The following is a 12,983-nucleotide window of genomic DNA, read 5'->3' as shown; positions in this document are numbered from 1 at the left end:
TTGTAACGTGTTTGACTCCTATGTTTATATCATAGAAAGAAAGAGATATGTCTTGAGTTTATGCCGCCATATTGCAACATCCCAGATAATTAAAGAAGCCCAAAGTCCTGTATTAGGGGTTCTGTAGGGAAGACTAATAAGAAAATTCAGGCTTAGTCTTGGTTTTCATTTAAAATAAATTAGATGTATATTACATTAGTTGCTTAGTTTATTCTATTTGCTTTCTAACCATGACAACATATTGGTTGGAATGTCACACATTTGGTATGGTAGTCTAAATATTGAATTCAGCTAAGGATATCAGAAATAAAATCTTATACAAATTGATCCTATTAAAATTAAAGTATAAGCAAAAAGAATATTTCATGAACATAAAATAACATTTTGATTAATCTGCACTTCGGTAAGCCTGGAAGTTGCAAGAATTTATACTTTCTTTTTTTTGTTAATCCTCACCCAAGGATATTTTCCATTGATTTTTAGATAGAGGAGGAGGAGAAGGGAAGGGGGAGGAGGAGGAGGGAGACAGAAACATTGATGTGAGAGAGACACATCAATGTTGCCTCTCACACAACCAAGGCCGGGGATCAAACCTGCAACCCAGGTACATGCCCTCAATCAGGAGTTGAACCTGCAACCCTTCGGTCCACAGGCTGATGCTCAAGCCACAGAATCAAATTGGCCAGGGCGAGAATTTATACTTTCTGTGAAAGAGCTGCCTGTTGGAATTTCCCAAAGAAAAAGATAAAATGAAAAGCCTTGACGTTTTATGAAGTGTACTGTGAGAAGTTTAAGGAATTATGTTTCCCCTTCTAAGTGTATTTCTCCAAGTTAGAATCACGCACACACATGCACACACATACACACCCCTTAAACATACTATGATTCAAGACCTCTTTCAGGTTATATTGACTATGTGGTTGATACATTGTAATTACTAAGCTAGTGAGTGCCTGTGGAGACTTGAAGGGAAGTTTTGAGAATTCTAGGGTTACATGCTCTGCAGATAAATGTTTACAAACCCTTCAAGGTATGCTGTAAATACATATTTTTAATGCATACACATGTATATTAATATTGAGTTTGTGCTTTTCTGTATGTCTGTTTTTAGGATATTAATAGAAAAAGTACCAACGTGGTGGAATCATGGGGTGGAACCAAAGAAAAACAAGCTTATACCCACATCATCTTCAAGAATGCAACATTTACATTCACATGGGCATTCCAGAGAACTAATCAGGGGCAAGATGTAAGTTCTAAGTATATATATATAGACTTTTATTGAATTTGTTTAAGAGGGAGAGGAAAGGAGAGAGAGAAACATTGATGTAAGAGAGAAACATCAATTGGCTGCCTCCTGCATGCCCCCCCTTCCCAAGAGATCTAGCCTGCAACCCAGGCATGTGCCCTGACCAGGAATCAAACTGGGACCTCTCAGTCCATGGGACCATGATCCATCCCACAGGTCGAGCAACGAAGACTCTAGAGGGGGAGTGAGGATGAGGAGGGACAAGAGACAGGAGAAATGGAGACAAGACAGGGTTCTGATCAAGTCTGGTTTATTCTGGGGAGATCCACAGTATATATAGGGCAAGAAGCAGAAAAACAAGAACATTTGTTGCCAAGCAATAAGTTTGTGGTAACCACCCTGAAGCAATTTCAAGTAAGTCTTGTTTATTCTGGGGAGATCCACACTATATATAGGGCAAGAAGCAGAAAAACAAGAACACTTGTTGCCAAGTGATAAGTTTGGGGTAACCACCTGGAAGCAATTTCAGGTAAATATCACCTAAATATCCCGGGTGGAACAAAAGATAAACAGAGCATGGGCAAGAAGCAGAAAAACAAGAACATTTGTTGCCCAGGGATAAGTTTGTGGTAACCACCCCGAAGCAATTTCAAGTAAATATCATGTAAGTAAATATCACGTAAATATCCGGGGTGGAACAAAAGATAAACAGAGCATAACTGGCTGAGTAAATGGTTACTTAAAGGAATGCAGAAACATTGTATACAGAGGTATCCTGCCTTGGAGCAGGAGATGGCAGAGCAGATTTTAGCAAAATGGATGCCATGTAAACAGTCTCCCACAGGATGACACTCAATCTATTGAGCCACACTGGACGCACAACATATATTGACATACACACATATGTGTATATACTTACACACAAATACATGTATATACACACACACATACTTTTAATACAAAGATGATGCCACCAGTGGAGATTCATAGAAAGTGATCACTTAAACCTCCTGGAGGAAAAGATCTCTTTTTGTTGATGTGAAGTCAAGCATTCAGTTATGGAGTAGATTGGTATAAAAATTATTTAAAAATTTTTTTGAGGGCAAGAATGTATGAAATGGAATATCACAATGAATCTTTGAATTGTTTTACACTGTGAACAATTATAGTTACCGAAAGCTTAAGAGAAAGAACATTAATTTTGTAGTTATTAAAAAACATACTTTTAGAGCTCTCTGAGACTTTGAGAAGGTTGGTGACTTCCTTCCTTTTCATTTGAATGAATGATCAGACATTTGTTCAGTAGCCATTAACAGATGTTGGTTTATAATTTCACTACAGTAATGTCTCCTTTTATAGCCTGGAGAATGTGTATGGAAACATGATTGGGTTAACGCACAGAATTATTTACTCTCTTTTACTTTCCCAGCTAGAGCAGACCTTAATCCTCCCTTACGTAAATCCCATTGTATGTTTCATTAGTAGCAGAATTATTTTTGTGGATCTCCATAGATGTGATCTTCCCAAGTTGAGAACAAGGTTCAGAGCTGCCTCAAAGGTGTGGTGGCAGATGTATCATTTCTCTCGAGGCTTTCCCCCACTCCCTGGATTGTACTTGACTCCAGTTGGTATTTGTGATGTTAGATTACCATCATGCGGGGCATGGACATGCTATGGCATGCTTCCTTGCCTTCCTTTTGTCTTTGCTCAGTAGTCTAGGGTAGTGCTTCCCTGTCCTGATAGGAAGATGCCCACTGCCTGATGAAAACAAAACCTTATTGACCCAGTGTCTCAATAAGGAAAATTATAGTGAGCCACAGATTATTTCTCTCCTTTCCAAACCCTTTCAGTAGGCATCAGAGAATGTTGGTTAGGGAAAGTATGAGAGAGAGAGAGAGAGAGAGAGAGAGAGAGAGAGAGAGAGAGAGAAAGAGAGAGAAAGAGGCCCTAAGAAATCAGTTGGTTGCATCAATATTGCAGTTAGTGTTAGGATGAGGGCCAGAGTCTCAGTCTTCCAAGCCTAGTCCAAAGCTTCCCACCCAGTCACACTGTTAGCATCCTATTGTAACATTAGAGTTGGGTTTATCTCTGAGTAAACAGTGATGGGAGATAAGCTGCTCCTCTGTTAAACCATGCTAGTTCTTCCATTTGTAAAATCTGTAAAATATGCCCCAGTGAGTACCAATTATAACACAATGTGATTGTGACAAAACTCCTGGAACTTTGTTACTGTAGAAATTAGCCTCTAGTGTTAAGATTTAAAATTTTAAAGGAAAAAAGAACCAAAAAATTTAATTCATTGTCAATTATAAACTATAAGGCTGGAACACTCCACTTATTTGGGTGTTATCAACATAAAACAATCTGGTTGTCCAATTAAGCCCCAAAGCAGAAGTCATTACTTTCTGCTCTCTTTTTAGAATAGACGGTTCATCAATGACATGGTGAAGATTTATTCTATCACTGCCACTAATGCAGTTGATGGGGTGGCGTCCTCATGCCGTGCCTGTGCCCTCGGTTCTGAACAGTCGGGCTCATCGTGTGTCCCCTGCCCCCCAGGCGACTACATTGAGAAAGAAACCAACCAGTGCAAGGAGTGTCCACCTGACACCTACCTGTCCATACATCAGGTCTATGGCAAGGAGGCTTGTATTCCATGTGGGCCTGGGAGTAGAAGCACTCGGGTAAGTTAATCGTTTTTTCAGTCTTCTCCGGGAAGGCACATTTTAATAGAGAAACTCAGAAGTTCCCTGTAATGTTTTGCAGGAGCTACAGCATTGCTAGTTACATTGATAAATGACTTTTTCATTCCCTTTCTTGTTTTTTCTTCTTTTACATTTATTGATCAGCTACTTAATATGTTTCTTGTAAGTGATAGTTTCTGGGTACATAAAATATTAAGAAAAGCACTCAAATAAGAATACTTTACAAAAATTAAAATTGATTTTTTGTGTGTTGTGTTGAGGCAGAGCAAGTAGATAACCTCTGTAAGTTGGCGGGAGGAGTAAAGGAGAGCGTCAAGTATGCATTTTAAGGGTGCAAAGGTTGATGCTATATTATGGGTGAAGGAGAAAGAAGTTTTATCATCTATTTAAACTGACATAACAGGTATTTTTGACTATTTAGTAAAATACCTTTCTGCAAGATACTAATCTTGGAATAACTGTTCTAAAAAGTTTTGAATTTTCTAAACCTTGCCTAAGAAAACCTAGTTAGCCTATAGACATTCTATGTATTAATATGGTAAAATATAAGTAAGGTGAAATTACTGAAATCAACTTTAAATCTAGGACTTTTTTTGAAACACACTTCATAGTATACTTCCTTTCCTGCTACATTATTAATTTTTGTACATTTCCTTATCTTAATCAAAGGACCACTCAGTTTGCTATAGTGACTGCTTTTTCTACCATGAGAAAGAAAATCAGAGTTTGCACTATGACTTCAGCAACCTCAGCAGTGTGGGCTCATTAATGAATGGCCCCAGCTTTACCACCAAAGGAACAAAATACTTCCATTTCTTCAATATTAGTTTATGTGGGCACGAGGTGAGTTCTGGCTGCAAAGGTGAGGTGGAGGAATATTTCAACTCAGATTGAGTTGATATTTTCTATGTTGATGGCCCAGTAAAATCTGTATGGAAACTAACAATCAAATGTCAGAAACTGAGCTTTAGGTGCTTAGATCTTCTTTTGCCTCCTAGCATGTTGGTTGGCAACTTTCTCCACCAGGGGGCAACCTTGCCTGGTTTTCGGTCCATCAAGGCACTCATCCAGTCCCTTGAACCTGGAAGCTTGGAGCTATGGTCTAAGTGCTTTGAAGATCTTTCATTTGTGTAAAAGTGGATCAGGCTTGTCGTTCATCGTATTTTAAAGGCAGGCAGTTATAGTCTGAGAAAATTTTACGGTTGTTTATAATATTGTCAATTTTGTGTTTTAAAAAGTAAAAGACTTCCAAGGAGAAGTTCATCCAAAAATAAAAAGGAGTTAAGCAGGGAACAAATGTCAGTTGATCAGGAAGCCTCTACTAATAAATAATGGGATTTTATTTTCTGTGGGAAGAAGCAGAATCTTAATTGACACTGGTAATAGGGAGATGCAGAACTATATATTCAATATTTTTAAGAGTGTGCAAGTTTGGGGTTGGGATGTATATACGTATTCAAGGCCTTTTCTCCATGTCTCTTTCTATCTCCTGTATCTCTAATTGTCTTTATTATGAAATGCTGTGCCAGCCTTTGTACAAAAGAAATAAAAAGAGACTTGATGACCATAGAAGTTTATAAACACAATTTATAAATTTTACATGGCACAACATTCATCCTGTTCGAATTTTACAGATTCACTCAGTTGGTTAGTCACTTAGTTTACTCAATAATTAAATATGTATTAAGTCCCTATTATGTTTACCACTGTGTCAAGCAGTGAATAAGATTAATTCCATTATATATCACACTTCTTCTTAGTCTTATTCCTGTATTACCACTGTCTTTTCTTCCATCTTCTCTCTTCTCCTCCTCTTCTTTCTCTTTTTTTCCTCTTTATATTCTCATTTCTTTTTGTTTACTCTTCTTTTCCTCTTTCTTTCCTCAGTAGTTTCTCTCTGCTCTTTTCCATTTTTTTTCTCTTTTTGGCTTCAACAATTTAATTGAAGTTTAGTAAAAATATGTTGCACCTGCATTGTGGTGAGAAGGCTTGGTGGAGGGAGAAAACTTTATAGGAAGGGTTGCCAGCTGTATTGACAAAGATAAATCTGTAGTCTTTTTTTTTATGCCCACCTGTGCACATTCTACTTCCAAGACCCATAAAGCAGTTTTCCTATTTTCCTTCATACATTTCTTCATAGGAATTAAAGAGCAAGCTACAGTCTTTTGCATTGGGGCTATAATATATTTAAACACACTATATTTAATGAGTCTTCCAGTTTTTAAATTATATCTTTCAACTACCCTCCAAATGACTAAAAAAGTAAACCCGTGTATTGCATTTAACTTGCTGTGTAGTTGAGCAGATACACATCATTGAATCTAAGAGTATGTGAATCAAGACACTTGTAGTGAGCAACTGTTTGGAATTTTGATATTGTCCTAGGCCTTTGTGGCGATATGGCTTTTATGCTTCCTTCTTCAGCCTTCACATTGCCTTTCTGGCACAATCAGCAGTTTCCTGGTCTCTCTGTATGCATTGCTACCCTGTGAACTGAAGAGTTCATCGATGACTTTACTTCCTTAAATTAGATGGTTTTCATCCAGCACAAATGATGCATGTAGTTGGAGGGAGAATGCTGCCTTGAATTAGTGTATTCATCATAACTTCAGTGACTCCCACTCTGGTTGAACATTGGAATTGCCTCAAGAGCTTTTAAAATATACTGGTGGCTGAGCCTGCCCCCCACCAGATCTAATATATCATAATTGTGGTGAGGAGAGAACCAGGGCTCTACTGGAGTCACTAGCTAGCTGAGATCCAGTTTAGAGAGTGACCATCAATGAAACCTCTTTATGACTTTGTTTCTTTAGGGGGAGAAGATGGCTCTCTGCACCAACAACATAACAGACTTCACAGTAAAGGACATGGTGGCAGGGCCAGATGACTACACGAATCTGGTAGGAGCATTTGTATGCCAGTCAACTATTATTCCTTCTGAAAGTAAGGGTTTCCGTGCAGCCTTATCATCACAATCCATCATTTTGGCAGACACATTTTTAGGTAAGTTTCATTTTGTTCATATATACATGCATGAATATTTTTCTGAAATTATGGTACTGATAACTTGTCATTGCATTGGTATTTATCATAGATGATTAAAGCCCACAGGTAATTCTAAATCATCACTTTATGACAAACTTAAAAAGCCCCTGTAAGTGAGGTCTATTGATTAATCTCAGTGAGTACAAGACGCTTCTGAATTTACATATTAACTCATATGCGATATGTGTTTTCTGAGAGTCAGCCTTATAGCAAGGTCATCTAGCAGTTTGAGAGACAAAATACTTTAAAACACCAAAACTAGAAACAAAAATAACAGTAAACAGATATAATATAAACCTAAATCACAATATCTGCCATCAGTTTTCATCATCTTTTCATCCCAGAAGCAAGCTGGTGACAAGTAACAAAGGTGAACATGTTGAGTTTTATTCCTCATCTGGTCATCTAGTGTCAAGAACATAGGGAAGTTTTAAGAATTCAGGTCCCTGATTAGTAATTCTTAGGGATCAAATTCATTAGAACTTCTGGGGTGGGGATTAAGAACCTAAAAAGACATATAACAATCCAATAAATCTCACAAGCTTCATAGATAATTCTAATACGCAACCAGATTTGAGAGCCATTGCTACAGATTCCAGAGGAATTCAGCTGTACTTTTCAGCACCAAGGTTAGTTGCCGAGTTTGTGTTCAGCATCAGAACTCTGTGTCAGCAGCAAAGTTTGCTGTTATTGCTTGCATTTTGGCTCTGCCATCATTTCTCCCAGGAGAGAAATGCCTTACTTTAGATTAAGCAAAGTTGGGAGTTATGTTGTAGAAATTATTAGGATACAGGAAGTTTTTTGGGGGGTGGGGATGGGGAGGTCAGATATGCCTGTATTGAATGTGAATGAGAAGCTGTATTAACAAAATAGCCCAGCTCATTTGATAAAGCTCATGAGAGGCTGACAATTATAATAGCTTATTATTAAAACTAGAAAGGACTTTAAAGATAATCTATTTATTTCATGCATTTTACAGTTTTGGGACATAAGACCCAGGGAAGTAAAGTGACAAACAAAATTACAAAGCTAGGGAGTAAAATCTATTCTTTTTTCAGAGACTTTGGAAAGTTTCTTATTCTTATTACCATGAATGCATTAATTTAATACAATACTTTAGTAACATGACAGTATTAAAGTAAAGCTGTTTTCTATTCAGATATGTAGAGACTAAATAAGCTTAATTCTCCCATATTGCTCAATAGTGTCATTTTTATTGTCATCTAGGAGTGACCATTGAAACCACATTGCAAAATATTAATATAAAAGAAGATATGTTCCCAGCTCCACCAAGCCACATACCAGATGTGCATTTCTTTTACAAGTAAGTGAAGATGCGGTTTCCCTTGACAGTTTTCTGAATCAAAAGAATGTCACTTCAGAGTGCTAGCATAGTAGCTTATAATTAATAATCAGTAATTGGTTCTTAAGTAAAAACCTTAGTGAAAAATAGGAAACAGGGAATAGTTTGAAAGCCTTATATAATTTCTATCACATATATAATATTTAAAATGAGGCAATAAAGAGACTCTATTGTGTAGATAGTACGTATTTGTAATTTACACATCAAAACATCAGCCTGTGTGGTTATGACATTTTTCCCTTTAAATTTTCTTTTGATTATTTTAATTACAGAAGATTTACTAAACACCTTGATAATAGCTTATCACTTTTCTGAGAAAATAGTAAACTTTTCATAGTCAGTGAAAGAAAATGAGCTCCATTTATATTAAAATGCTAAATTAGTGAACTTTGAGACATGTTTCTTTTTTATTATATGCAGGATAGTTTTGTCTTTGTAATCTGAGTCATATATATTTTGTAAAATGATGCTTGCTTCACAATAGGTCTTCTACAACAACAACATCTTGTGTCACTGGCCGGTCAACTGCGGTGAAGATGAGATGTAATCCTGCTAAACCGGGAGCTGGAGTGATTTCAGTCCCCAGGTATTCTTATTTCTAAATGATGGCTGACATTTGCATTTATAATGAGAAAGCAAAACCCTAGAATCTTAATATTTTACAACATATTTTCTGTGGATAAAAAGCAGAAAGAGAACTGAGGAATCTGTAGATTGTGGTTGTAGGGTTTTGCTGGGTGCCTATTAAGAGGTCCTGCTCCATCTCAGTACTTCCCAGTCTCCTCAATGACATAGTCTCGTCTTGTTTGCCTGAGTGCCTGAGTGTCTAAAGCTGTTAAAAATTGTTGAAGTAATATATAGTTATACTGTTTTTTAAATCAACAATGAACTATTTGGGTGGTCTAAATTAAATAATGTAAACCTCTGAGTGTAGTTTGTTTCTCTGATGGTATGAAGCCAGAGTCGATACTTTGTATGATCTATTTGTAACTTTTGAGTTTTCTGATGAATTGTAGTGAAATCACCAAGGTATAGTTTGACCCATAGACTATATAATACTGTTAATTTAACTAATTGGCCTTGAGGCAACAGTGGCCCGCATTCTAGATCTGTTTCATACAGTTCATTTGTGAGGGAACACTAGGAGAAAGTAAGCAATTTCATGGTCTCAGAGGACTGTCAACTTAAATAAAGACTGTTTTCATGCCTGAGTGACACTGACACTTAAATGTTTCCTGATTTTTATTTTTCACAATTATTCATTGTTCAATATGTAGCTTATTCTAATCTTTTTAGGATTAAGGTACCTTTGAATCATAGTTTGATTTGCAGATTTTTCTTCATCGGGCTAGCAAAGTTTTTTTTTTTTTTTAAAGAAAATGACTGACTTAATTTTGTTTTTGATAGTAACCCTGGAGAGAGATTGTTATCCTGCTTATGTTCCATCAGGACTGGAAATCAGAGGTCTAAGCATTGTTTCCATTACTTGGCCATCCTGAAATTAATTACAATGGTAATACAGTGTTGGAAGCTTATTCGGGGCTTAAGGCACACTAGCATTCACCTCTTGCCAGTCATGTTTCTCTGGTTCTTAGAGATCTATGATTTAATTTTTCCTTTCACTGTTTCTAAGTGAGAGAAGAACGTGATGAGAGGAGTACATAATAAAAGGTAAAAGACATCAGTGGAATGAACAGAGGGAGTCTGGTGCTCAAGGGCATTGTGGGGGAGGAACGAACTTTCCTCTGTCCTGAAGGTTCTTCTGGCTGGTCTAATAATCAAACAGACATGAGGCAGATTAGCAAGAGAACATGACCAATTTTAATACACACATATGTACAGAAACCCTGCATACATGAGAGAGTCAGAGACCCCACATGCAGGAGCGGTTCAGAGATAGACAGGAGGACTGAGGTGTGTAAGACATTCTGAGCTAGGGATGAGGCACTGCACCTTGGAGGCTTCAGAGGGTCATTGCAGGGTGATAAGAACAGACCTTTAGTAAATAGAGGCTTGGCCTGCCCTTTAGATCGTAAAGTGAGGGGCCAAAGTTTTTCTTGAGCCTGAAGCTAAAATTGCCTTTAGCTCAGAGTAATCTGCACACCATAGAGGCACATCATGGGGTGGCTTGTTCTGACCCCCGCAGTATCATGTGGTGGAAGATCCCTGTGTCTGTGCTAAGGTTGAGGCAGCAAATCACACAATTTTTTTTATGAGAAGGTGTGCTCAGAGATTCTTTAATCATTCTCTGATGTCCTACTATATGGCTTTGAGTTCAGATGCTCGTTCTCTTTAGCTCTTCTGAGGTCCTTTTTGGACCTAGCAACCAACTTCTCTGGGTCTAGCCTCTAGGAGTCTACCTGGAGGATTTTTGAAGCCTCCCTCAGATCTCTGGCTCAAGCAGATGATGTGGCTAAAAGACTAGTTCTCTCCTTTAGAAAATATATCTCTTTAACTATCCCAAGGTGGGTTTTTAAAGTAATAATAATAATAAAAAGTTTCATGATGTTAAATGAGGGCATCTAGAAATTGATTTTTTTTTTGGAGGTGGTTGTTGTGAAGAGAGGAAAAGTTAAGTTTCTGCTTTGACCTATGGTTGGTTTTTCTACTTAGGGAACTGAATCTTTTTTTCAAGGGTTTCTCAAGATCACCTGCAGCAGAATACCTTTGGGTGTCTATTTTGAAATCATTTTCTAGACCATCCCTAAATCTAAAGAATCTCTGAGTATTTAGCACAGGAATATTTTTAAAAACACAAGGCAAGCCTTGGCAGGTTTGGCTCAGCGGTTAGAAGATCAGCCCGTGGACCAAAGAGTCGTGGGTTTGATTCTGGTCAAAGGCATGTACCTCGTTTTCAGTTCATCCCTGACCCTGGTCGGGGTCATGTGGGAGGCAACCAATCAATGTGTCCCTCTCTCTCCTTCCCTCCCATTCTGTCTGAAGAGAAATAGGAAAAAAAAAAAAAATCCTCGGGTAAGGATTAAAAGAAAAATTAAAACAACAAAAACACAAGGCAATTCTGGCACGTGAAAATTTGAGAAACACTAGTCTTAACCCATGTTTTCGAGATTTGACTTTTTTTTTTTTTTTGTAGACAGAGTCTCAAACTTTATTCTGCATTTTAGTTTTCTAAAAAGCTAATTTAAAACATCATGATTTACAGGGTGGATTTCTCCACCCATATTTTTATAAAACTTTATTTTATAATTTTGGTGCACACTGAAGTCTGAGAACTGGCCTAGGAAACTGCTTGAACCCCAGGACCTAAATGTGCTGACCTTTCTTTCTTTCTGGAATCAATTTCCCATCAAGGCACAAGGGGGAGCTCTGGGATCAGAACAGGAGAAACAGAAGCTTGTTCTGAAATAATTAGAATCTGCATAAAGATTTAAGATTTCCTCCTAACAGTAAATAAATGTTAACAAAACCAGATACTTAGGCTACTTAATTTTCATGGGGGGTGGGGGGGCCTTTAAATCCTCCGGAGAGAGAAGAAGGTGCTAGCCAGGCAGTGGCCTTGAGAAGTCTCATGCTAATCAAGAAGGCTGATCTGAAGGGCTGCCACCCCTAGGTAGCATCTTGGCCAAGAATCTTGGCAAACCAGGCAAGAACAACTTTGGTAGTAATAAGGCCCTCCCTCCCCCCCAGCCCTGAGAAAGAGAATTTCTTCACAGTGAGTGAAGGAGGCAGGAGAAAAGGGGAAATATGTGTTCTCTGTATTTCATGTAGAATTTAGAGAGAGCAGCAAATTATCTGCAATTGGAATCACCAGCCTGTTTGGTCTGGCAAACATAGCTAGTTTCTAATTCCACGGAGTGTCTGGAGGGTGTGAGACATTTTAGATAAAAACTTAACAGCATGATGTCTGTGGTAGATGAAATCTAAGAGCTGGAGTAGACTTTTGAGATTATCTAGTGCAGTTTGTACCTCGGCCAAAGAATAAATTGCTAACACAATAGACCGCTAACATCCCTAAATAGATGCACCTCCAGCCTCTGCCTAAAAGGCTTTCCAGACCTCTAATCATGACCTTAGGTGATCAGAGGAATTGAAAGTTCTCCTTTCATTAGAAATAATTCGAACTAAGAATTGTGTTCAAAGTGCTCTTTCAGAAATGAGAAATGTCTTTTCGTGAAAAGGTTATATAAAAAAAAACCCAAACAAATCCTTATTAGAAAACAGACAGAGGTAAACAGATAATAGAGATGTCATAGCACATTAGAGATCCTTAAGTCAGACCCATTCCTGTTCACAGCAGGAAGCACGGAGACCCACACTGTATTTGGCAGTAATAAGGCCCTCCCTCCCCCCCAGCCCTGAGAAAGAGAAAGTGACACAGGAGGGGGGGCTCCTGACTTTGTCTATTGCTTTCTTCATGCCGTCATGTTTGCATCTTTTTATTTTCCCTCCAATTCCTTATACACAGAGATTTGCAAAGAAGCACACTAAGTTGAGGTAAATATCACATTCATCCATGGTTAACTCAACTGATCTGCATGTTACTGGTGCCTTCCTTTAATGAGTTATCTTTCCTCAAATACAGTCTTCTTTATTAATATTATGAGTTAGAGGAAAAATCAGCATCCTCACTCTCAAAACTTATGAGCATATTTAACTGCCT

General features: G+C 37.8%; 1 protein-coding gene across 1 annotated transcript in view; it reads left to right on the top strand.

Moving 5' to 3' along the window:
• Positions 1-12,983, top strand: part of ELAPOR2 (endosome-lysosome associated apoptosis and autophagy regulator family member 2) — a 211,648-nt gene that overhangs the window by 146,456 nt on the left and 52,209 nt on the right. Inside the window, exons 13-18 of the mRNA XM_036247350.1 lie at positions 1,112-1,249; positions 3,670-3,933; positions 4,624-4,797; positions 6,768-6,957; positions 8,227-8,323; positions 8,847-8,948. Of these exons, the coding sequence (XP_036103243.1) occupies positions 1,112-1,249; positions 3,670-3,933; positions 4,624-4,797; positions 6,768-6,957; positions 8,227-8,323; positions 8,847-8,948 (965 nt within the window). The remainder of the gene's footprint in view (positions 1-1,111; positions 1,250-3,669; positions 3,934-4,623; positions 4,798-6,767; positions 6,958-8,226; positions 8,324-8,846; positions 8,949-12,983) is intronic.

The sequence above is a fragment of the Molossus molossus genome, unplaced genomic scaffold (assembly GCF_014108415.1).
Source record: "Molossus molossus isolate mMolMol1 unplaced genomic scaffold, mMolMol1.p scaffold_m16_p_7, whole genome shotgun sequence".
In the NCBI taxonomy this organism is placed as follows: Eukaryota; Metazoa; Chordata; class Mammalia; order Chiroptera; family Molossidae; genus Molossus; species Molossus molossus.
This window is presented reverse-complemented; position numbering and strand designations above follow the sequence as displayed.